This window comes from Manihot esculenta, chromosome 7, assembly GCF_001659605.2.
Source record: "Manihot esculenta cultivar AM560-2 chromosome 7, M.esculenta_v8, whole genome shotgun sequence".
In the NCBI taxonomy this organism is placed as follows: Eukaryota; Viridiplantae; Streptophyta; class Magnoliopsida; order Malpighiales; family Euphorbiaceae; genus Manihot; species Manihot esculenta.
Window position 1 is genome coordinate 26,372,420 of NC_035167.2, and position 27,607 is coordinate 26,400,026.

At 41.1% G+C, this 27,607-nt stretch overlaps 1 protein-coding gene across 1 annotated transcript; it reads left to right on the plus strand.

The window, feature by feature from the left end:
- Window positions 1–20,358: 20,358 nt before the first annotated feature.
- LOC110619650 (very-long-chain enoyl-CoA reductase) lies at window positions 20,359–22,437 on the plus strand. The gene is made up of 2 exons (XM_021763176.1): window positions 20,359–20,819; window positions 21,587–22,437. Exons 1-2 carry the CDS (start codon window positions 20,496–20,498, stop codon window positions 22,055–22,057), a joined length of 795 nt encoding a protein of 264 aa, XP_021618868.1. The 5' UTR covers window positions 20,359–20,495; the 3' UTR covers window positions 22,058–22,437.
- The last annotated feature ends 5,170 nt before the right edge of the window (window positions 22,438–27,607 follow it).

Consider the following 27,607-nt stretch of genomic DNA (forward strand, 5'->3'; position numbering starts at 1 on the left):
TAACCAGACTAACCAGGAAGAATCAGAAATTTCTGTGGACCGATCAGTGCGAGGAAAGTTTTGAAGAGCTTAAGAGGAGGTTGACTTCAGCACCAGTTTTAGCTCTGCCATCTAGTGATGAGGACTTTACAGTCTTTTGTGATGCATCCCGTGTGGGACTGGGTTGTGTGCTTATGCAGAATGAGAGGGTGATTGCTTATGCTTCTAGGCAGCTAAAGAAGCATGAGTTGAATTACCCCACACATGACCTCGAGATGGCAGCAGTAATCTTTGCACTCAAGATGTGGAGGCACTACCTCTATGGAGTAAAATGTGAGATCTTCACAGATCATAAAAGCCTGCAGTACATCTTGAGTCAGAGGGACTTGAACATAAGGCAGAGGAGATGGGTAGAGCTGCTGAGTGACTATGATTGCAAGATTCAGTATCATCCGGGTAAGGCGAATGTTGTGGCAGACGCCCTAAGCCGGAAGTCACTAGGCAGTCTATCCCACATCACGGCAGAGAGGAGACCAGTGGTGAAAGAGTTCTACAAGCTTATTGAGGAAGGTCTACAGTTGGAGTTGTCTGGTACAGGCGCCTTAGTTGCTCAGATGAAAGTGACACCCGTGTTTCTGGAGCAAGTGGCTCAGAAACAGCATGAGGACCCAGAGTTAGTGAAGATTGCCAGGACTGTTCAGTCAGGCAAGGACAGTGAGTTCAGATTCGACAATAAGGGGATCCTCCGCTATGGGAGTCGATTGTGTGTACCAGATGACATAGGGCTAAAAGGAGACATTATGAGGGAGGCTCATAATGCAAGATACAGCATTCACCCCGGAGCCACCAAGATGTATCAAGATCTGAAAAAGGTTTATTGGTGGCCAGCTATGAAGAAAGAAGTGGCACAGTTTGTGTCAGCCTGCGAAGTGTGTCAGAGGGTGAAGCTGGAACATCAGAAGCCGGCTGGAATGCTTAACCCGCTACCTATTCCAGAGTGGAAATGGGAGAATATAGCTATGGACTTCGTAGTGGGGTTACCGGCGACGTCCAACAGATTGGACTCCATATGGGTGATTGTGGACAGACTCACCAAATCTGCTCACTTCATCCCTGTCAGGAGTGGCTATTCTGTGGACAAGTTGGCGCAGGTGTACGTGAATGAGATAGTCAGACTGCATGGGGTTCCTGTTTCTATAGTGTCAGATAGAGGGCCCCAGTTCACCTCCAGGTTTTGGCGGAGTCTGCAGGATGCTATGGGTACTAGGTTGGATTTCAGCACTGCCTTCCATCCACAGACAGACGGACAGTCAGAGAGGACCATCCAGACCATAGAAGATATGCTGAGAATGTGTGTGCTGGACTTTGGCGGTTCTTGGAGGCAACATCTACCTTTGGTGGAGTTTGCCTACAATAACAGCCATCATGCTAGCATTGGGATGGCCCCATATGAAGCTTTATACGGGAGGAAGTGCAGGTCACCTGTTTGCTGGGAAGAAGTTGGAGAAAAGGCCTTGGCAGGGCCTGAACTAGTAGAGATCACCAGCAGAGTGGTACCCTTAATCAGAGAGAGAATCAAGACAGCTGCAAGCAGACAGAAGAGTTATGCAGACATCCGCAGAAGACTAGTAGAGTTTCAGGAGGGGGATCTGGTATTGCTTAAGGTGTCTCCAATGAAAGGAGTGGTTAGGTTCGGGAAGAAAGGTAAGCTGGCTCCGCGGTACATCGGACCCTTTGAAGTCTTGCAAAAGATTGGGAGTGTATCGTACAAGCTGGACTTGCCTGCTTCAATGGAGAGAATCCATCCGGTTTTCCATGTTTCTATGTTGAGAAAATTCGTGTCAGATCCGGGCAAGGTTCTTAGTGAACCTGATGTGGAGATCCAAGAGGATCTCACCTATGTTGAGCAGCCAGTACGGATCTTAGACACCCAGATCAGAAAACTGAGAAACAAGGAAATCCCGATGGTGAAAGTCCTTTGGAACCACCACAATATTGAGGAATGCACTTGGGAGACACGGGAGTCCATGCTCCAACAGTATCCCCATCTCTTTTAAGGTTAGATCTTTATGTGTTTATGTATGTATGTTATGTTGATTGCTATGCATGTGCTAGTTGAGGAACATTCGGGGACGAATGTTCTTAAGGGGGGGAGAATGTAATACCCGGCTAGACTCCGGTATCGGAATTCCTACCGTCCGGTGGAACCTCGGATGTCGGAGACCTCTAGAAGGGTAGAATCATGTTTTTGTAAAATGTTTTCATGTTTTTAATGGTTTTCAGAATGAAACAAAATGAGTTTTTGCTTGAAAATAGCCTTGGAGGAAAACCCAGGTTCGGCCGCCGAAAGTCAGGTTCGGCCGCCGAACATGCATGCGTTTTGGAGGCACGTTAGGCCCCCGAAAGCATGAGTGAGGGAAGTCAAGGTTCGGCCGCCGAACCTCATGTTCGGCCGCCGAACATTTGCATGGATGCGGAGGCACATTCGGCCCCCGAACGTGGTCTGGCCAGCCACTATAAAAGGGTCCCTTAGCCGAAAATGGGCGAGCTTTTTCTCCCCATTTCGGCCAAGGTGAGCATTCCGCTATCCTTCCCCAATCTTGAGTTTTTCCTTCCTTTTTCCATGATCTTTACAAGTTTATAACTTTGGTTTTGAAGATCTTTGAGCTTAGAACGAGTTTTGGAGCTTGGAGACCAAAAGTTGGAACTTCTCCCATCTCCAAGTTTAGATCTCCTCAACCCTCGATCTTCAAGAGGTAAGAGCCGATCTTAAGCTCAATGTATGATTTTAACAAGTTTTATGAAGATCTAAGGGTAGAAATGCATGCTAGGGTATATATTGAGTTATGGATATATTTTGATGTTTTGAACAATGTGTGTTGTTTGAGTATGTTTGAAGTGTTGTAGATGGGGTATATGCATGTTTGAGGCCCCTAGGAACTTGTATGCATGTTTTAGTTGAGAAATATGCATGATTGGTAGGTTTGGAGGCGAAATGGGCAAAGGGAGCCAAGTTTCTGCCCTTTGGCAGAAACCAGGTTCGGCAGCCGAAGGTACTTTCGGCCGCCGAACGTGGCTGGGGAGGCAGGCCTTTCGGCTGCCGAAGTTGCCCCCGAAAAGAGACTTTCGTCTCTGCCTGGCACTTTCGGCCGCCGAAGGTGCCGCCGAACCTAGCTAAGTTTCGTCTCTGTCCAGGACTTTCGGCTGCCGAAGGTGCCGCCGAAGGTGCCGCCGAAGGTGCCGCCGAAAGTGCCCTGTTCAGCCATTTCATGCATATTTTCTGTGATGTTTCAGGATGTTTTAGGGGGTTTTTGGGGAGTAGTTTATAGTTATGTTCAGGTATGTTTGGTCCCTCATTTGAGTCCACCTGTGTAGGTTCGGACCCGAGGAACCGAGGACCCCAGCAGTGAGTTCAGCTGCTTCGGTGTTGTCAGAGTCAGCCAGAGGTGAGTGGAACTAAAACTTAATCTTTTAAATTAAATGCTTTATCATGTTTCATGCATCATGATTATGCAATAGGATGATTGCATTAGTTTTCACGAATATGCCGCATTGCATAAATTGTTGTTGTTGTGGGTGAATGTTGGATGATCCAATTAGTCCAAGACAGGAAGACCAGGCCCCATGCTACAGGCTTGGCACAGAGTAAGCAAGTCCAGGCCCCAGTCTACAGGCCTGGCACAGAGTAAGGAAAAGACCAGGATTTCATCCTATGGTCTAGCACGGATATGGGACTTGAAGACCAGGAGCCAGAGGAGGCCCTGGAAAAATGGTAAGTAATGTATGCTCTGACAGGAAGACCAGGCCCCATTTTACAGGCCTGGCACAGAGTTAACTTGGACTAATTGGTGACGAGTTCACCCAACCCTTATGTGAATTGTTTGTGTTATGATGCATTCCATTTGAGCATAGAGTTAATGTGTTTTACTAGCTCTACTCACTGGGCTTCTAGCTCACCCCTCTCCCTTTTTCCCCCAGGCTTACAGGTACAGGATATAGTGCGGGAGTTCGGTTAGAGTGATGAAGTCATGCTTATGTAATAGCTAGAAATGGACATGATCAAATTGTAATGTAAAAGTACAGTATAGTTGTAATGAGTTTTATGGATGTTAGTGTGTGCTTGACCATAGAATGTTGTATCCCTTTTTATACATGATCTTAGAGATTTTGATGATGTTTATGTAAACCAGCTCAACACAGGTTATGTTACCCTTTGAGGGCACAGATGAGATCCCACAGAGGGATCAAAGTTATGTTAATGTTATGCACAGGTTGAGTTTGGTTGATGTTCATAGAAAGAACAGTTTTAATTTTTATGCATGTTGTTGATCATGTATAGGATTATACAGGTTTACAGGTTATATGTCAGGCTTGCTACGGGTCCCGGCGGCCTTAAGTCGACCCGGATCCTAGCGCCGGTAGCGGTCCGATTTTCGGGTCGTTACAAATACCATATTCCCCTCCTGGAATTCTATCTGTTTCCTACGGACGTCTGCATAGCTTTTCTGTCTGCTTATAGCTGTTCTGATCCTCTCTCTGATTATAGGCACTACCCGGCTGGTAATCTCTACGATCTCTGGCCCTGCAAGAGCCTTCTCTCCTACCTCTTCCCAGCAAACAGGTGTTCTGCACTTCCTCCTATACAGAGCTTTGTAAGGAGCCATCCCTATGCTAGCATGATGGCTGTTATTGTAGGCAAACTCCACCAGAGGTAGATGCTGCCTCTAAGAACCGCCAAAGTCTAACACACACATTCTGAGCATATCTTCTATGGTCTGGATGGTTCTCTCTGACTGACCGTCTGTCTGTGGATGGAAAGCAGTGCTGAAATCCAACCTTGTGCCCATAGCAGCTTGCAGACTCCGCCAAAATCTGGAGGTGAACTGAGGTCCTCTATCTGATACTATAGACACTGGAACTCCATGCATCCTTACTATCTCTTCGACATACACCTGCGCTAACTTGTCCACAGAATAGTTGCTCCTGACTGGAATGAAGTGAGCAGATTTAGTCAATCTATCCACAATCGCCCATATGGAGTCTAGCCTGTTGGACGTCGCCGGTAACCCCACTACAAAATCCATAGCTATGTTTTCCCATTTCCACTCTGGAATCGGCAGTGGGTTAAGCATTCCAGCCGGCTTCTGGTGCTCTAGCTTCACCCTTTGACATGTTTCGCAGGCTGACACAAACTGTGCCACTTCTCTCTTCATGGATGGCCACCAATACACTCTTCTCAAATCTTGATACATCTTGGTGGCTTCAGGGTGAACGCTATACCTTGCATTATGAGCTTCCCTCATAATGTCCTCCTTTAAACTGCTATCATCTGGTACACATAACCTCTTCCCGTGATGAAGAATCCCCTCACTGTCAAATATGAACTCTGCACTGTTGCCTGACTGAACAGTCCTGGCAATCCTCACTAACTCAGGGTCCTCGTGCTGTTTCAGAGCCACTTGCTCTAGAAACACGGGTGTAACTCTCATCTGTGCAATCAAAGCACCTGTACCAGATAATGCTAACTGTAGTCCTTCATCTCTGACCTTGTAGAAATCCTTCACCACCGACCTCCTCTCTGCTGAAATGTGGGATAAACTGCCGAGTGACTTCCGGCTTAAGGCATCAGCTACTACATTAGCCTTACCCGGATGATATTGAATCTTGCAATCATAATCACTGAGCAACTCTACCCACCGTCTCTGCCTCAAGTTTAGCTCTCTCTGGCTCAAGATGTGCTGCAGGCTTTTATGATCTGTGAAGATCTCACACTTTACCCCATAGAGGTAATGCCTCCACATCTTGAGTGCAAAGATAACCGCTGCCATCTCAAGATCGTGTGTCGGGTAGTTCAGCTCGTGCTTCTTCAACTGTCTAGAAGCATAAGCTATCACTCTGTCTTTCTGCATCAACACACAACCTAATCCCACTCGGGATGCATCACAGAACACTGTGAAGTCTTCATCATTAATCGGCAGAGCTAACACCGGTGCTGAAGTCAACCGTCTCTTCAGCTCTTCAAAACTCTCATCACATTCCTCTGACCATACGAACTTCTGGTTCTTTCTGGTCAATCTGGTCATCGGAGCAGTGATCTTCGAGAAGTCCTGAACGAACCTCCGATAGTAGCCTACCAAACCCAGGAAACTCTTGATCTCTGTTACTGTCGTGGGTGTAGGCCAGTTGGCTACCGCCTCTACCTTCTTGGGGTCCACGGCTATACCTTCATCTGATACTACATGCCCCAAGAAAGAAATGCTCCTCAGCCAGAACTCGCACTTGGAGAACTTGGCATATAAGCCATGCTCTCTCAAAGTCTGTAAGACTATCCTCAGATGCTGGGCATGCTCTTCTGCATCCCTGGAATACACTAAGATATCATCTATAAAAACAATCACAAAGTGATCCAGGTACTCTCTGAAAACTCTGTTCATGAGATCCATGAATGCTGCAGGGGCGTTAGTTAACCCGAACGGCATTACTAGGAACTCATAATGCCCATATCTGGTCCTGAAAGCTGTCTTGGGTACATCCTCTTCCCTGATTCGTAACTGATGGTATCCGGACCTCAGATCTATCTTAGAGAAACAACCTGCTCCTGCTAACTGGTCGAATAGATCATCGATCCTGGGTAGAGGATACTTGTTCTTGGTAGTGAATTTGTTCAACTGCCTGTAGTCGACACAAAGTCTAAGAGGTCCATCCTTCTTCCTGACAAACAGTACTGGAGCACCCCAAGGTGAGGTACTCGGGCGGATGAAACCCTTGTCTACCAAATCCTGTAATTGTTCTTTCAATTCTTTTAACTCTGCTGGCGCCATCCTGTAGGGAGGAATAGAGATCGGTCTCGAACCAGGCATCAACTTTATCTCGAACTCTATTTCCCTATCAGGTGGTAGTCCTGGAAGCTCTTCAGGAAACACATCTGGGAACTCGCTAACAACTGGAACTGAGGATGGTTCCCTAACCTGACTGTCTAGCTCTCTCACATGTGCTAGGAACCCCTGACAACCCTTCCTCAACAACCTACGAGCCTGGAGGGCTGATATCAAACCCTTAGGTGTCTCTCTCCTGCCGCCTCTGAAGACACACTCTGACCCATCCTGGTCTCTGAGACTAACTACCTTGTCCCTGCAGTTCAAAGTAGCATTATAGGTAGATAACCAATCTATCCCTAGAATGACATCAAAATCTGTCAACTCTAGAACCACAAGGTCAGCTGGAAGGCATCTATCCTCTATGAACACTGGACTGACTTGACAGACTGACTCTGCCAATGATGGGTCACATCTAGGTCCACTGACCCAGAGAGGACACTCTAACTCGGATACTATCAACCCCAATCTCTCTGCGGCTCTAGAAGCAATGAAAGAGTGAGAAGCACCGGGGTCCATCAAAGCATACACCTCTGAACACCCAATGATGAGATTACCTGACACCACTCTGTTCGACGTGTCTGCTTCCTGTTGAGTCATGGTGAAAATCCGTGCTGGGGCTGACGGACCTGCACCTCGGGAACCCATCCCTGATGAAGAGGCTGCCCCTCTTCCTCTACCTCTGCCACTGCTCTATGGTACGGCTGAGGCTGCTGGCTATGCTACACTACCTGAGGTCATCTGCTGGGATGGTGCAACCAAAGTCGCCTGCGGACATTCTCGAGCATAATGTCCCTCCTGCCCACATCTAAAGCAGGCTGAAGATCCCAGGAGACAAGCTCCTCTGTGCTGTCTCCCACACTTCTGGCACACTGGATTATCTGTGCCAGAGCTGGAGCCGCTACCCATTCCCAGACCTGCCTTAATCCTGTTCCAGAACTTGCCCTTTTTACCTCTTAGTCTGTCCCATCTCTTCTTGCCTCCACCTGATGTACTCTGTGAGGAGGAAACTGGCTTAGAGCCAGAAGACTGTACCTTAGTCTGTTTAACTGTTCCCTGTATTATGGCACTGGCCTCCATCTTTCTCGCTGCATCCACAATCGAGTGGAAACTCTCTTTCTCTGCTGGAAGAATCAAGGAGAAATACCTGGGGTGAAGTCTCGTGGCATATCTCCTTGCATTCTTCTGATCAGTATCATACGCCTGCCCCACGTATGGTAACAATTCCAGGAACTTATCTGTGTATTCATCCACGCTCATCTCTTCGGTCTGTCTCAACTGCTCAAACTCTACTACCTTAAGCTCCCTGGAACTGTCAGGAAAAGCCCACCCTGCGAACTCATTGGCGAACTCTTCCAATGTCATGCTGTCTATTCTGGGGTCCACATAGTTTTTAAACCATTCTCTGGCTTTCTTACACTTTAATGTGAACCCTGCCATCTCAATGGCTCTGCTCTCATCCGCTCCCAACTCACTGGTTATCATTCTGACTGCACTGAGATACTCAAAGGGATCATCTCCTGTATTGAATTTAGGAGCATCCAACTTTAAGTACTCTGTCATCTTCACCTTATTTCCCCCAGAAGAACTAGGTTGTTGTGCTTCAACAACAGGGGCTACAGGTTCTAGTGGTGGTGGAGGTACTGTTTCTCTAGGTTCAGGCTATGCTGGACTTGTATGAGAAGGTGGGGGTGGATACATATGATAAGGTGGGTAAAAAGAAGGATAAGGCATGTAAGGCATATACGGTGGATATGGGGCAAAGCTGGAGAAATCCGACGTACCTCCCATCGGATACCCCGGGCCCTGTGGAAAGGGTGGATAGCTAAACCCCGAGGCTTGTACGCCTCCCTGGGACTCTCCCATACCTTCTTCAGACCTTCCTATACCCATACTTTCATCTCTGCTCTAACTAACATCCATAGCCTCTCTCTCTTCCTCAGATCTTCCTCCTCTGTCTACTCCTCTTCTGCTTTCGTCAGAAGACCTTCTAGGGTCTCGTGACGTTCCCTCCCTGCTTGACCTGTGAGATCTTGCCCTTGGCAATGCAGGAGGACGAGCAGTTGTACCCTCACTTACTGGTGGGACTCTAGTCAATCTCGCTGATCGACGAGTTCCTCGCATCTTAACTCTCTGAAAAACAGCACATAACATAGCACATCAGCAGCATATAGTCCATGGAGAAACACATGAACCCACAAGCATACATCACATATAAAAACGCACATGTATGAATCATGGCATTTCACATCATCATATAGACAGGACTGACATCCTATCCTAGTGGACATGTTTTCTTATTGTGCTTGACCAATTCTAACCTTTATGAGCCTGACTCTCTCTATATAGGTCTGACCATATGAACCTAGGCTCTGATACCAATCTGTAACAGCCCGGAAATCGAACTGCTACCGGTGCTAGGATCCAGATCGGCTTAAGGCCGCCGGGACTCATAGCAAGCCTCCTGTGAACTCTGTGTACCTGTGAAATCCCATACATGATCATACATTTTCTGAAAAACGTAAAACTTTTCTCTGTTCCAAGGCTTAACCTGTGCATACACTAACTCTGTACTATAAACACCCCTACTAGAGCTCTTATCTTTTCTCTAGGTGGGTCGAACTCATACTGTGTTAAGCCTGGTTTTCTCATATACATAAAGACAATCATATACATAAACTGACCATGTATATAAAAGTGGATTACTACAACTAGTCAAGCACAATTCTATACATCTTATTACACAATGACTATCTCTTTACAAGTACATGTCCACACTAGTTATTACATTAAATCTTCTCCTTCCATACCCTGCTGGACTCCCTCTGGACTCTGAACCTGCAAGACTGGGGTTAAGGGAGAGGGATGAGCTATACAAGCCCAATGAGCAGAACTATAAAACGTGTTATTAAAACATGGTCTCTCATGGTATGCATCACATCACAAACATTTCATATCACAGATGAACATGACCACCAAAACTCCCTTCCATGACAGGATGCCTGGCCCAGCCAGGTCTTATAACCTGAGTATGCCTGGCCCGGCCAGGTCTTACAATCTCTGCCTGCCTGGCCCAGCCAGGTCTTACAATCTCTGTCTGCCTGGCCCAGCCAGGTCTAACAACAGATGGCTGCCTGGCCCGGCCAAGTCTTACAACAGAGCTAGGGCTATTGGAGTTGCCTTGGTCCATCCACATCATCATATTCATCATATTATGCAATGCGCCATATTCGTGAAACTAGTGCAATCAACCTACTAGAATCATCATGATGCATGAAACATGCTAAAAGCATTTATGTTCTCATAGTTAGAAGATTAAGTTTAGTTCCACTCACCTCTGGCTGACTCTGCACTGACTCTGCAGGTTCTGAAGCAGTGCTCACTGCCGATCACCCTGGTTCCTCTGGTCCGTTCCTACACAGGTGGACTCAAATGAGGGACTAAACTAACTCAAGAACATCTCTAAGAAACTCCCCCAAAGCCCTCTAAAAGAACCTAAAACAATCACAGAAAACATGCAAAAGAAAGTTGGACAGGGCACTTTCGGCGGCAGGTTCGGCGGCCGAAAGTCCCTTCTAGAGACGAAACTCAAGCACCTTCAGCGGCCGAACTCCTGCTTTCGGCGGCCGAACCCTTTCGGCAGCAAGGTTCGGGGGTTGAAAGCCCTTCCAGAGACGAAAGTCTCTAACCTTCGGCGGCACCTTCGGCGGCCGAACCTTGCCTCTAGAGATGAAAGTCCACATTTTCGGAGGCAAGCTTTGGCAGCCGAAACTGCCTCCACAAGGGGTTCGGCGGCCGAACCTCCCTTCGGCGGCCGAACCTGGTTTTGCCCGTTGAGCAGAAACCAGCTCTGTTTCATGCAAACTTTACCCAAAACTTACCCAACATACATACCAACTACTCCCAACTAGCATATACCATATAACATGTATAAAGAGGTCCAAAACTAGTCTAAAACCTCAAACAAACATCTCACACAACATGTAAACATGCTTAGACACAAAATCATCAAAAACCTCCCTTACCCTAAACATGCATAACTACCCATACAACTCCCATAAAACCTTCAAAAATCATGAAAGGAAGTTCAGGATCTTCACTTACCTCTTCCAAACAAGAGAATAAAGGATCCTAACGTGGAGATATGGAGAACTCCTCTCTCAAAGTCTCCAAGCTTCCAAACTTTGCTCTTTTGCTCAAAAACTTCAAAAACACATGAAAATCCATCAAAACCATGAAAGATTTGAGAAAACACATGACTCACTCAAGGAAGATCAAGTCTCACCTCAGCTCGTGCAAATGGAAAAGAAAATCTTATCCATTTGACCGACCTAGGGCCTTTTATAGTTGGCTGGCCAGACCAACTACGGCGGCCGAACGTGAACCCGAATGCCATGCAAGTTCGGCGGCCGAAAGTGACCTTCGGCGGCCGAACATTGGCTTTTCTGCCTTGGTGCTTTTCGTTTCAAAACCTCAATCCTTTTAACACTTCAAACATGAAAACCTCTTAAAAACCCATCTCAAAACATAACCCAAACCCTTCTAGAGTCTTCCGTCACCCGGAATTCCACCGGACGGCAGGAATTTCGATGCCGGACTCTAGCCAGGTATTACATTTAGGGGGTTTTTGGGGAGTTCTATAGCGTTGTTGTTGAGCTAGTTTGGTCCCTCATTTGATGTCGACCTGTATAGGATCGGACCTGAGAGGCAGAGGTGACCAGTAGTGAGTTAGCTGCTCCAGAGTCAGTAGAGCGTCAGCCAGAGGTGAGTGGAACTAAACTTAATGTTTTAATTATGAGAAATGATATATGTTTTCAGCATGGTTCATGCATCATGATTATGTAATAGGTTGAGTGCATTAGAATCACGAATATGGTGCATTGCATTCTGTGATGAATATGAGATGGATGGATATTGGATGATCCTTAGCCCTTGAGATGAGATGAGATTACATGATATGAGATATGATATGACATGAGATGAGACAGGAAAACCAGGTAGGCTGTGTCGCCCCTGGCAATATGTTACAGGTAAGAGAGGGCCAGTGAGGCCGTAGTGCCCTTGGCCTAAGTAGGACTAAAGAGAAGTCCAGGTGATGACCTAGTCTCCCTGGCACAGTTGGACTGTAAGAGAAGACCAGGTGAGGCTCCGCCTCCCTAGCATAGTTGGACTTGATATGTTATGCTCTGTTTGAGACGCAGTCCTGAGGAGCCCCGTTGGGGGTCAGACATCTTCTGGATGTACTGAGAGTTAGTGGTGACAATTCCATCCTTGATGTGATTAGTTGTAATGTGATACATTCCATGATAGCATATGTTTTAATGAACTGTTTTTGTTGTTCCTACTCACTGGGCTCTAGTAGCTCATCCCTCTCCCTTAACCCCAGTTTTGCAGGACTAGTGTAACGACCCGAAAATCAGACCGCTACCGGCGCTAGGATCCAGATCGGCTTAAGGCCGCCGGGACCCGTAGCAAGCCAAACATTCATTCTGTGAACCTATTTAATCCCATACATGATCAACAACATACATAAAATTTTGAATTTTTCTTTCCATTCAATCACCAAACTCAACCTGTGCATGCACTATTCATAAACATAAACATTAACCCCACCTTGGAGTCCTCATCAATGTTCCAATGGGGTGACATAACATAAATTAAGTTTGGTTTACAATAATCATCATTAGACATTAAGATCATGTACTAGAAAGGGATTAACATAATACTATGGTCAAGCACAACTCTAACTTCCATAAACATCATTACATAACATTTCAATACTTTTCTTTTACATTACAACATATTCATGTCCACAGCTAGCTATCACATAGTATAAGACTCTACTCCTGCTGACCTCCTAGTCTACCCTGTACCTGCAAACCTGGGGGTTAAGGGAGAGGGGTGAGCTATAAAGCCCAGTGAGCAGAATAATAAAACATTAAATTTAAAGTCCATGCTTCCATGAAATGCATCACATCACAAACATATCACATAAAGGATGAATTTGTCACCAATAGCCCTCTACATCATTCCATAGTGCCAGAACGTAGAATGGGTCCTGGTCTTTCTCTTACATAACATAACTTAACATTCCAAGATGCCAGGGACATAGAATGGGTCTTCCTAGTCTTTCTCTTACATGGTGCCAGCGAACGTAGAATGGGTCCCACTGGTCTTTCATTCTGTACCGTACATATCATATCATCACATCATAGATTGAGGGCTATGGATCATCCAAAATCCATCCACATCAATAACATATTATGCAATGCAACATATTCGTGAATTCTAATGCAAACAACCTAATATATCTCATGGCATTTATGATGCGTGAATCATGCTAAGAATTGATTTTATTTACTGTAAAACATAAAGAGTTATTCCACTCACCTCTGGCTGAAGCTCTAATGACTCGGAAGCAGCTGAACTCACTGCTGGGGGCCTCGGTTCCTCGGGTCCGAACCTACACAGGTGGACTCAAATGAGGGACCTAACATACAAAACCATGACTCTAAAATACTCCCCAAAAACCCCCTAAAACACCTTAAAATAATCACATAAATCATGCAAAAGAGGGCTGAACAGGGCACTTTCGGCGGCAGGTTCGGCGGCCGAAAGGCCCTCCAGAGCCGAAAGTCATGCACCTTCGACGGCACTTTCGGCGGTCGAAGGTTCCCTCCAGAGACGAAACTCATACATGTTCGGCGGCACCTTCGGCGGCCGAAAGTCCCTTCCAGAGCCGAAAGTCCAGTTTCGGGGGCAGGGTTCGGCAGTCGATACATGCTACCACAGGCAGGTTCGGCGGCCAAAAGAGCCTTCGGCTGCCGAACCTGAGTTCTTCCCAAAGGGCAGAAACTCAGCTCAATATGCATAAACGCCTCCCAAACCATTCAATCATGCATTTTCCTATTCTACAACATGCATACTCAAGCATACAAGCTCTTGGGAGTTTCAAACTATCTTAAACCCCAACTACAACACATCAAACATACATAACCAACACACATTGCTCATAAACACACATTTAACCATAAACTCAACATAAACCTACACATGCATTTCTACTCCAAGAAACTTCATAAAACTTACTTAAAACATTAAAGGAACTATGGATCTACTCTTACCTCTTGAAGAACGAGAGGTGAGATGATCCAACTTGGAGATGGGAGAGATCTCAACTCTTTGGTCTCCAAGCTTCCAAAACTCACTCTTTTGTTCAAATATCTTCAAATCAACATAAAGCTTGTTAAAACATGAAAGATCGGAGGAAAAACATCAAAAATGAACCATGGGAGAGCAAGAACTCACCGTGGCCGAAAATGGGGAGAAAACTCGCCCGTTTCGGCCATGGAGCTCTTATATAGGGGCTGGCAGACCACCTTTTGGCAGCCTAAGGTGCCTCTAAAACTCATGCAAGTTCGCGGCCGTACATGAGGTTCGGCGGCCGAACCTTTGAAACTTTCGGAAGCCTAACTTGTCCCCCTAAACCATCCCACGTTCGGCGGCCGAACTTAAGGTTCGGCGGCCGAATCTGGAAATGTCTCCTTGGTCTTTTTCTTCTAAAACTCAATTTCCTTTTTGCTTAAAACCATAAAATACATTAAAACATTTTATAAAAATATGATTTTACCCTTCTAGAGGTTTCCGACATCCGAGATTCCACCGGATGGTAGGAATTCCGATACTGGAGTCTAGCTGGGTATTACATTCTTCCCCCCTTAAGAACATTCGTCCCCGAATGTTCACCAAACAAACACATGCAAGGCAATGAACATGAACATACATACAAAACACATAAAACTCACCTTAAAAGAGATGAGGATATTGTTGGAGCATGGACTCCCATGTCTCCCAGGTACACTCTTCGATGTTGTGGTGATTCCAAAGGACTTTCACCATCGGGATCTCCTTGTTTCTCAACTTTCTGATCTGAGTGTCAAGAATCCGCACTGGCTGTTCAACATAAGTGAGATCCTCTTGGATCTCCATATCAGGCTCACTAAGAACCTTACCCGGATCTGACACAAACTTTCGTAGCATAGAAATATGGAAAACCGGATGGATTCTTTCCATTGAAGCAGGTAAATCTAGCTTATACGATACATTCCCAATCTTTTGCAAGATCTCAAAGGGCCCAATGTACCGTGGAGCTAGCTTACCTTTCTTCCCGAACTGAATCACCCCTTTCATTGGAGACACCTTGAGCAATACCGATCCCCCTCCTGAAACTCTACTTGCCTTCTGTGGATGTCTGCATAACTCTTCTACCTGCTTACAGCAGTCTTGATCCTTTCTCTGATTATGGGCACCACTCTGCTGGTGATCTCTACTAGCTCAGGCCCTGCCAAGGCCTTTTCTCCCACTTCTTCCCAACAGACAGACGACCTGCACTTCCTTCCATACAAAGCTTCATATGGGGCCATCCCTATGCTGGCATGATGGCTGTTATTGTAGGCAAACTCCACTAAAGGTAGATGCTGCCTCCAAGAACCGCCAAAATCCAGCACACACATTCTGAGCATATCCTCTATTGTCTGGATGGTCCTCTCTGATTGTCCATCCGTCTGTGGATGGAAAGCAGTGCTAAAATCCAACCTAGTACCCATAGCGTCCTGTAGACTTTGCCAACCTGGAGGTGAACTAGGGCCCTCGATCAGACACTATTGAAACAGGAACCCCATGCAACCTGACAACCTCATCAACATACACCTGCGCTAACTTGTCCACAGAATAGCCACTCCTGACAGGGATGAAGTGAGCCGATTTGGTGAGTCTATCCACAATCACCCATATGGAGTCCAATCTGTTGGACGCCGCCGGTAGCCCCACCACGAAGTCCATAGCTATATTCTCCCATTTCCACTCTGGAATAGGTAGTGGGTTAAGCATTCCAGCCGGCTTCTGATGTTCCAGTTTCACCCTCTGACACACTTCGCAGGCTGACACAAACTGTGCCACTTCTTTTTTCATAGCTGGCCACCAATAAACCTTCTTCAGATCTTGATACATCTTGGTGGCTCCAGGGTGAACACTGTATCTGGCATTATGAGCCTCTCTCATAATGTCTCCCTTTAGCCCTATGTCATCTAGTACACATAGTCTGCTCCCATAGCGGAGGATCCCCTTGCTGTCGAATCTAAACTCACTATCTTTGCCTGACTGAACAGTCCTGGCAATCTTCACTAACTCTGGGTCTTCGTGCTGTTTCTGAGCCACCTGCTCCAGAAACATGGGTGCCACTCTCATCTGGGCTATCAAAGCACCTGTACCAGACAACTCCAACTGTAGACCTTCATTGATGAGCTTGAAGAACTCCCTCGCTACTGGCCTCCTCTCCGCTGAAATATGGGACAAACTGCCAAGTGATTTCCGGCTTAAGGCGTCTGTCACAACATTCGCCTTACCCGGATGGTACTCGATCTTGCAATCGTAGTCACTGAACAGTTCTACCCATCTTCTCTGCCTCAAATTCAGCTCTCTCTGACTCAGGATGTACTGCAGGCTCTTATGATCTGTGAAGATCTCACATTTAACCCCATAAAGGTAGTGCCTCCACATCTTAAGTGCAAAGATCACCGCTGCCATCTCTAGGTCATGTGTAGGGTAATTCAACTCGTGCTTCTTTAGCTGTCTAGAAGCATAAGCAATCACCCTTTCATTCTGCATTAGCACACAACCCAGTCCCACACGGGACGCATCACAATACACTGAGAAGTCTTCATTACTAGCTGGCAGAGCTAACATTGGTGCTGAAGTCAACCTCTTCTTGAGCTCCTCAAAGCTTTCTTCACACTGGTCGGTCCACACAAACCTCTGGTTCTTCTTAGTCAGTCTGGTCATGGGAGCTGCAATCTTAGAGAAGTCCTGAATGAACCTCCTGTAGTAACCTGCTAAATCCAAGAAACTCTTGATCTCTGTCACCGTAGTGGGTCTAGGCCAGTTAGCTACAGCTTCCACTTTCTTAGGGTCTACCTCGATTCCATTTTCTGACACCACATGCCGCAAGAAGGAGATGCTCCTCAGCCAAAACTCACACTTGGAGAACTTGGCATACAAGCCATGTTCCCTCAAGGTCTGCAGAACTAACCTCAGATGATGGGCATGCTCCTCTGCATTCCTGGAATACACTAAGATATCATCTATGAAGACAATAACAAAGTGATCCAGGTATTGACTAAACACTCTGTTCATGAGATCCATGAATGTTGCAGGGGCATTGGTTAACCCGAACGGCATCACAAGGAACTCATAATGCCCATATCTGGTCCTGAATGCTGTCTTCGGTACATCCTCTTCTCTTATCCTTAGCTGATGGTACCCCGATCTCAGATCTATTTTGGAGAAACAACCTGCTCCGGCTAGCTGGTCAAATAGATCGTCGATCCTTGGCAACGGGTACTTATTCTTGGTAGTGACCTTGTTCAACTGCCTGTAGTTGATACAAAGTCTGAGAGATCCATCCTTCTTTTTCACAAATAGCACTGGAGCACCCCAAGGTGAGGTACTCGGTCGGATGAATCCTCTATCTACCAACTCTTGCAACTGCTCCTTAAGCTCCTTCAATTCTGCTGGTGCCATCCTGTAGGGAGGAATAGAGATCGGTCTAGTTCCAGGCATCAATTCAATTTCAGACTCTATCTCCCTAGCAGGTAGTAAACCTGGCAGCTCGTCTGGGAAAACATCTAAGAACTCTCTGACCACTGGCACTGAGGCAGACTCTCTGACATGACTATCCAGCTCTCTCACATGAGCTAGAAAACCCTGACAACCCCTCCTGAGTAGCCTACGAGCCTGTAGGGCTGATATCAAACCTCTAAGTGTACTCCCCCTTGTCTCCTCTGAAGACAACCTCAGACCCATCCTGACATCTGAACTTGACTACCTTGTCTCTACAGTCCAAGGTAGCACCATGGGTAGATAGCCAATCCATCCCTAGAATGACGTCAAAATCTGTCAAATCTAGAACCACAAGGTCGGCGGACAGGCATCTTCCCTCCACAAAAACTGGACTACACTGGCAGACTGACTCTGCCACTGACGGGTCACACTTGGGTCCACTGACCCATAGGGGACACTCTAACCCAGAGACCATCAATCCCAACCTCTCGACGGCCCTTGGAGCAATGAAAAAATGAGATGCACCAGGGTCCATTAATCATGTATATGTTTGATCATGTATAGGATTTATCAGGAATGAAAAAGTTTACAGGTTATGTATATGTTTGATCATGTATGGGATTTATTAGGTACACAGAGTTCAGGATAGGCTTGCTATGGGTTCCGGCGGCCTTAAACCGATCCGGATCCTAGTGCCGGTGATGGTTCGGGCCGTTACAGAGGGATACCGATTTCCGGACTGTTACATTGGCGCACTCCACATTAGCGGTCAAACCTCTTTTTAGCAAATAAAACTAACTTTAATCTAAAAAGCTAATTTTTTTTTTCTCAAATCAATACTAAATTGGGCAAAAAGCTCATAAAACTAAATAATTACAATTTTAAAATTACAGATACTAATGAATTATTTTTCTATAGCATGATTAATTAAAAATAGTAACATTTTAATTCTTGCATATGTTGAGCAGAATGAAGGAACTTAACAATTATTCCTTTTGGTATATACTTTTTATCTATTTCATATTTTTATAAACATTTAGAAATAATAATTATTTTAGTTAAAAGATATTTTTTTTAACTTTTCAATTATATTTATTTTTAATATAAATGAAAGTATTAAATTTTATTAAAATAATAAAATTATTATTAATAATATAGTTTAAATTAAATATTGAGAGATTATTTTTCATTTATTTGTAATATGTTAACTATATTGTAAAAAAAATTGGATAATATTTTAAGATACTTAAAAAATATAAAAATATAAAAAAATGATGAGATTAAGATGTTAATAATGTAAAAGGATAGGACTAATTAATATGGTTTTGAAAATAAAAAAAATTAATATACAATTAATTTAACTAAATTATAAAAATTAAATACTAAAATTTCAATTTAATACTTTGTGCTACAATTTCTAGAAAAAAAAAAATCAATTTATTAGATTTAAAATAATTTGTGTAAAATTTATTTTAAAATAAATTAAAATTTTACTTTGATAAAGTTTAAATTTATAAATTCTTTGAAAAAAAAAATTTAACAAAATTCAGCAAGCATAAAATTGTGTGACATTTAATTATAATTAATTTTATAAGTAATATTCTTTATGTGATTGCTCTCTATTATACAATTTGCAGCAAAAGCTATTTTTGAAAATAAAAAAAATTAATATACAATTAATTTAACTAAATTATAAAAATTAAATACTAAAATTTCAATTTAATACTTTGTGCTACAATTTCTAGAAAAAAAAATCAATTTATTAGATTTAAAATAATTTGTGTAAAATTTATTTTAAAATAAATTAAAATTTTACTTTGATAAAGTTTAAATTTATAAATTCTTTGAAAAAAAAAATTTAACAAAATTCAGCAAGCATAAAATTGTGTGACATTTAATTATAATTAATTTTATAAGTAATATTCTTTATGTGATTGCTCTCTATTATACAATTTGCAGCAAAAGCTATTTTTACAATTAATTATTGTCTAAGAATTATTCTAAAAACATTTTAGAAAGGAAATAGATAATAATATATGTATTAAATAGAATACAACCTAACTTATGAATTATAAATATTTTGATTTTTTAATTATATATAATATAAAGGAAAATTATTGATGTAAAATAAAAATAAATTAATATTCTTAAAAAAAAAAGAAAAAAAAAAATTAAAATCAAATTTAATTAGTTCAACATTCCAACAATTCAATTTAAAATCGAATTGAATCAAATAAATAAAAAATTAAAATTTTATTATTTATAAAATTAAATCAAATCGATTTTAATTAAAAATTAAATTGAATTATATTAATATAATTCAATTTAATCAATTTAAATTTTTAATAAAATTTTTTATTTTTTATATTTTATTTTTAATATTTTAAAATTTAATTAAAATATTTTAATTTTAACATAATTTAATTTTTATATTATTAAAAATAATATATTATTTTCACTAATTTATTTAATTTTTTTATTAAAATTAAACTAAATTAAAATAATTAAAATTTTTAAAATTAAAAATTAAATTGAATAAAAATAAATAAAAAATTAAATTAAAATTTTAAATTACTTTAATTCAATTAATTTAAACCGAATTCTGAACTCTTCATCACACGTGGTAAGAAAATGAGGAGGGTTCTTCTTCCCATCTGTATATTTACCACGCATTAAATGTGTCGGCAATCTGTATATTTACCACGCATTAAATGTGTCGGCAATCTGTATATTTACCACGCATTAAATGTGTGGGCAGTCTGAAACACTTTGGTAAACCGTGTTCAATTTCTCTCTCCTAAATATCCATTAAAAAATAAAACGTGAAGCGTGTCAGATAGGTACAAGTTGGATTAATTTAAAAAAAAAATTGAAATTAGAATGTCGTGTTCAAACCTAATTCAGAGATTCCTATCTTCAGCGTCGGCTATAAAATCAGATAGTTTCTAATAAGCCGTCTAGAAATTAACTTTCCCTTTTCGCAAGCAAAAGCCAATCAAATTCTAAGAAAGAGAGTGACAGAGAATGGCCTCAATTCTGATGAAATTTCTGTTTCCATGTCCTCCGAATTTGCTGATCTCGGCGATGTCTGTTGTGAGCTTAGTGTCCTTAGTGAGTAGTGGATTCTCAGAGGCAAGAGGAAAGCACTTTCAGTATTCAAAATTCTGGAACGCTAACTCCCCAGTCACTAACCAAATCAAACTCTCCGGTAGAAATGGGATGCTCTTGCTTTATACTCCGGCCTTTTTCGCTGGTCTTTCCTCCTTTTGGCTGCTCCCTGATCAAGATCTTAGGTTTTTGTACCTTAAATCTGCTCTTACCTTTCACTTCTTCAAGAGAACACTTGAGGTAATCTTCTCACACGAAAGCTATGATTTGTTTGAATTTGGAGTCTGCTCTTGCCGATCTTGCACTTCCACTTAAATTATTTGAATTATTGAATTTCTTTTACTACCTTTTTTAATTGAAATTTGAAATTATCTATAATAGATCCTATTTAGAAAAAAAAGAAAAAGTTGACATGATTTTGCTTGGTTATTTATGGGATTGGAAAACTAGCTCTCACATGAAAAAGTGCCGGAATACGTGGGAATTTATTTTTCTCATATCCCACAGCATGTTAAGACTCAACTTCATGATTTATACGATTTAATATTTTTCTCCAAGAATAATTAGATAATCCTTAGATCCGCTTGTTTGTAAAAGAATAACTCATTTATTGGTGGAAAATATATTTTTTAGAAACTAAATTACTTTTTTTTTTATTTAAAAAATAAATTTATAGCAATGTACTCGCACGCATAACTCCCTGAGTGCATGGGAGTAAATATGAGGTTTTAGATTCTACTCCAAAGATTTTCAATTTTCATTTAAAAAAAATAATTTATTTATAGCAGTATTAATAAAATTAAATTCAGAAAATGGCTCTTTTTTAAAAATGTAGTTATTTTTTTTAAAATATCATATTTTACCTTTTGATCAACAAAATATATTTTTATTACCTAATTTTCTCAATGATTTAAATATCAGAAAATAAAAAAAAATATTTTCTTGAAAAAAATGAAAGCTTAATATCATAACAATAATGTCCATGTAATCTTATTATATATATGCAGGTGCTATTCATTCACAGCTATAGTGGTTCGATGATTCTTGTTTCTTTAATTCCTATGAGCTTTAATTATTTCGCATCTACTGCAACCATGATCTATGCTCAGCACGTAATACAAGGTTATCCAGAGCCATCAATTGACTTAACTTATCCTGGGATTGTCCTCTTTCTTATTGGAATCGGAGGTAACTTCTATCACCATTACCTCCTTTCCAAGCTAAGAAGCAAGAATGATAAAGAATATAAGATTCCTAAGGGTGGTCTATTTGATCTAGTGATATGTCCTCACTATCTGTTTGAGATTTTGGGTTTCTGGGGAGTCTTCTTCATTTCACAAACTTTATATTCCTTCATTTATGCCTTTGGAACCACATTGTACTTGATGGGAAGGAGTTATGCCACAAGGAGATGGTATCTTTCCAAGTTTGAAGATTTTCCCAAGCATGTTAAAGCCCTTTTTCCATTTGTTTACTGATGCTGATGCTCAAGTTGGATTGGCGGGTGCAGTTCCAATTTGTTTATTTACCCTTGAAGCTAGTGTGTGCATTGATAGGCTTGCAAAATTTTCTGCTTCTTCTCCTACACTTTCTTTCTGGAATCTCCCATGGACATTTCTTCTTTGGTTACTTTATGACCTTAATGAAGTTGTTTTCCTAGGGATTGTGTAGTTTAGTTTTGGGCTTGTGCAATACTTGTGACAAAAATGAAAGATCAATATATGTCTTAAGATTAGCTAGGCTAAGTTTTTTAGCTGATAGCAAGGCATGAATACATTGACAACAAATTCCAGTTTGTGGAGCATCTATTGGTCATAGTGTGAACTGGAGATGAAAGAATTTGGTGTTGTTTTAGTTATTCTTGGCTAGTGTTTAATTACTATACATTAAGTGATTGCACTGCATAATGTGGAATAAGATTTGTAAATGAAATTTGAAATCTTACTAAATTAATCAATCACACTAGAACATATATGATTCAAACATAATACACACAATTTTATGCATCAATGTCATTGGAACTTACTGATGAAGGGATTAAATTATATTGAGAAACTAGTCAATGAGAGATTTTTTTTCAACCCACTTTTTAAATTCGTAATGTTTGGGCGGTTATCATTTAATCAATTTTGAAGTTGATAGTCGATTATATTGTGAATTTATTTAATGTTATCAATAATTATTATTAGTATTATTATTATTATTAAATGTTGCCAACATTGTGATGTCTCAAATTTATGGGTTAGATAAGTATCCGGATTTGGGCCAGCATAAACTTCCAAATCAGAAACTGATTCCATGTACTTGTCTTTCTAAGATGTTCTCTTATTCATGTTTTCGTGTGAGATAATGACAATATATCATGTGTTACCACGTGGAGTGGCAATAAGTGTCAAGGATAATGTAATGCACGTTCCTGCTCTTATTATTCAATATCTATATCAATGGGAGTGAGTTAGTAATATATATATATATATATATATATATATTTGTTCTCCCTTGAACTTTACGGTCTACAGGACTCATCTTTAACCGGCCTCCTTGTAGAAGGTTTGTTGTCCTCTTGGGGTTTAGCCCTGTCTTGTGGGGTTTTGGCCCTGTTCCTTGATGCTTTCAAAGTTTCTTCACTCTTAAGATTGATCTGTTTGCCCTTAACCTCCTTCTCCACTCTTCTCCTTCTCATAACCCCACATCCTTTGTTTTTCTCTCCTCTTTTTACCCTATTCGTTTTGTTTTTCTCCATTCTCTCCTCTCTTTTCTTTTTTCCATTTTCGCTTTATGGAGCACGACATAGAGGAACTACTGACACCCAGTCATAGGCTTGGCGGAGACCCGCCTTGTGGGCTTGGCATAAAATGCCTTAGAAATTTTTATTAATTTGGGACTGACACTCGATCGTGGGCCTAATGGATATCCGCCTTGTGGCCTAGGCATAAAATTCCTTAGAATTTTTTATTAATCAGGACTGACACCCGTCGTGGGCTTGGTGGATATCCACCTTGTGGCCTAGGTACAAAATGCCTTGAAATTTTTTATTAATCGGGACTGACACTCGTTGTGGGCTTAGCGGATACCCATCTTATGGTCTAGACATAAAATGCCTAAAAATTTTTTATTAATTGGGACTGACACCCGGTTGTGGGCCTAGCAGATACCAGCCTTGTGGTCTAGACATATAATGTCTTGGAAATTCTTATTAATTTGGGACTTACACCCAATCGTGGGCTTAGTAGATACCCATATTGTAGCCTAGTTATAAAATGCCCTAGAAATTTTTAGTGAAATGGGAATAATACCTAGTTGTGTGGCCTAGCTAATACCACCTTATGGCCTGGGCATAAATTGCCTTATAAACTTTTTGTGAAACGGGACTAACACCCGGTTGCGTGGCCTAGCAGAACCCGCCTTGTGGCCTATCATAAAATGCCTTATTTAGCGAGACTAACACCCATATTAGGTGGCCTGGCGGAGCTCGCATTGTGGCTTGGCATAAGATGCATTGTTTAGCGAGACTAACACCTGGATTATGGAGCCTGATGGATACCTGCCTTGTGACTTTTAATGAATGCTCTTTAATCTTTTTAAAGAAGGCAACCCTATCGTTCCTTGTTACTAAATAACAAAACACATGAAAAAATACATCGTTAACTATTATTGATAAAATTTCTCAGATTAAAAATATTTCATGAGTGGGCGGCCATCTAACTTGGCCAGATTATAAGACTCTGGATGAATAACGTTCGAGACCCTAAATTGTACTTTCTAATTTTCGCGCAACTTACCAGACTCGACATTATCACGTGTTACATTTGTTCTTTCAAGGACTAAGTCTCCTACATTAAAGACACATGATCTGACTCTACTGTTGAATATTCAGGATATCTTCTATGACTCGTTTATTTTTTTTCTAACCATCGCTGAGTCCTCCTGCAATTACATGACTAACCCCTATAGATTCACTGTCAGGGGTGGTTTCATGAGTTGTTGCCTCGAGTTTAGGTCTCCTCTCTTCCTTACTCTTTCTGGCGGACTTTTAAAGTGTGTCGTCCCTTATTAACCTCTCAATCTCGTCTTTCAGTTGCCAGTACTCCTCCGTTGTATGTCTATAGTCTTTATGAAAGCGGCAGTACTTGGTCCTTCTTGCCTTTCGGCTCTCTCAGGGTTGAGCTTGAGAGGCCACTTAACCTCCTTGTCTTTTTTCTGATCCACATTAGAATACGTGTTTGTGAGTTATTCAATGAAGTATAGTTTTTATATTTACTTTGGTCATCCCTTCTTCGGGAGATTGGGTAACTTCTGTAGTTTCTTTCATATCCTCGCTTCTCTGGCTTTTGGTTTTGCTTTTGACTCGTCCTTTTATCTTCTCTCAACGCTTGGACTTTGTCATCCAGTCTGATATACTTCTGAGATTTGTCCATTAGCTGTTGGTATGTAGCGGTTGGTTCTTGATTAAGGAATCTATGAACTTAACATTCCGTATCCCTTTCTTTAATGTTTCACATGCTATATCATAATTTAATTCCTCCACCTGTATTGCTTCTGCATTAATCCAAGAGATAAAGCTCCTTAAAGACTCCTCCTCTCCTTAGCAGACCTTTCACAAGTCAAAAGAGAGCTTTTAGGAGGTATACAAGTAATAAACCTAGATTTAAATAACATAGAAAATTGTGTAAAGTTTTGAATTAAATCTGGTTCAGATATTGGTATCATTTCTGAGCTAAACCTGTGAGTATTAACGAAAACACTCAGCACAGCACAAAGTTGTGATACCTTGAAGTTGCATGGTCATCCTAAAGATTGCCAGATGACTTATGGGATCTACTGTTCTATCATATTTGTTCAAGCTTGGTAGCTTGAACTTAGTTGGGAAAGTTTCTACTGAGATCTCTTCTGACAGGGGCGAGGCATCGTCTAGGCCATAGTCCTCCTTCTGCTCGTTTTGGTACCTTTGCAATGTCCAAACTAGCTTCTAATCTACGTTCTTTGGAGCATCATCCGACGACTCTTCATCCTCCAGTTTGGCCTTCCCTTTGGACTGCTCTTGAATCGCTTCTATCCGAGTTCTTAGGGTATTAATGAAAGCGTCCTCCCTTACTTTGGGAGCCATAAATGACGCCTCCCCCGAGCTTTGTATTGCTTGAGAGTAGCCTATAACCTTTTGATGTATTGGAGCCTTTGCTCATTATTCAGATTATTGAGATCTGTTTCATTGACCACAGAGGGTATGTTTTGTCTACTGCTAGGAGTAGAAGAAATGATAGCGCTCTTATTGGTAGCAATCTTAGCAGCAGCTCGTGAACCGCTGACCATTTCCAGAAAGAGAAATGATAGATTTTTTTTTAAGAGAAAGGTGATAAGGGACCGGTTTTAATCCAAATGAATAGAGAGAATTCAATAAATTTTCCGGCAATGGAATCAAATGATGTGGTTGAAACGAAACTGTGCCGCAATTGATCACTCTGCAAGAAAGAGAACGTGAGGCGGTTGGTACCTATGGTAGCCACTCTGACGCTCAAGTCAGTAAACTGAAGAAAAGGGCAAATGTAAGGAGTTGCTTAGAATTCAAGAATAGTTATGTAAGAATGCGTATCTTGGTCTCTACGATCATTAGCTTTTATATTGTAAGAACATAAAGTTAATTATTATATCTCTTGAAAATCTGGTTGGTACTAGCTAATTGATAAGGGATCCCATGATTATAGGTATAATAAGGATCTGCTGGATTGTACATGCTAACGGTAACTTTATGTGAAGACTTGACCTATTCAGGAGAGAGCGTGTCTTGATGAAGAACTGAGTGCTACGGTATTTGGGTCTTATTAGCTTATCAGACTCTTATCACGTGACCTCCAGTCTTATGATTACAGTTTATAACTTATTTTAGACAATTGTTGTGTTACATCAAGAAATAATAATTATTTTTGTTTACTTCTATTTATTTCATTGAAATTATATATTAAACTATTTAAATTTATAAAAAAAGTTTAAAACTTAAAAAAAATATTTATGAGTAATGGTTAGATTATTTAATAGTTTTCATAAATTATCTTTAAAAAGAAAAATAAATTTTAGAAAAATAAATTTAATAGATTATGAGTATGATTTAAAAAAAAATAAATATAACTAAATCAAATAGTGTTTACATGGTATTAGGTTAAACTATTTAAATTTTAAAAATAAAATCTAAAGTAGGTAAATTGATTTAACTTTTTTTTATGTATGTGAATTTTTTTAATAATTTTAAATTTTAACTTAAGAACTTTGTAACAAAAATTTGTATCAAAATGAGTGAAGTTGAAAAATGTATTAAAATGATAAATTTAGACATGCTGTCTTAAATTTCTAGATCTGCTGGTGTGCGTTCATAGAATCTCTAGTTAATCATTCATTTTTAGTTCTATATTTTGTGTGTGCTATTCAATACAAATATTAATTTCTCATTTTGAATTTTCTATACTGCTGATTTCTGAGGATTTGTGTTTGAGAACATCCTGCTCAATACAAATATTAATCCTTGTGATATAGCAAAATTAACTAATGAGTCCATGAATTTTCAAAAATACATTAAATACTCACTATAAGTTTGAAAAGTCTATTAAAAGGTCCTTCCATCAATTTTAGCTATTAAACATATGGGAAATAACTAAAATGCCCTCACTTTTTCTGCCATATCTCTAAATAACACTAAACCTAAAAGAAACTCGTAATTTCTCATTATCTACGATTCTTCCCTACCTTTTTCTCTTTGCCTGAAAAGAATAAAAGTGAAAGGCACTCCCTTCCAGTTCTTATTTACAAAAAAAAGCTCTCCTTTCTATCTTTAATATCAATTTATGGTAAATATTTCTCAATCTCCTTCCAATCCCCTAAGCTCTCCTTTCATAGTCCTCTTTCTCCTTTTCTTAGTCCCTTCCTCCTCCACCACCTTATTATTACCACCACTTCTACCTTGATCTTTCATAGTTACCTGATTCCCACCTCATGAGATCCAAGAAACAATAGATACATCCAATCCCATCAGAAAAGCT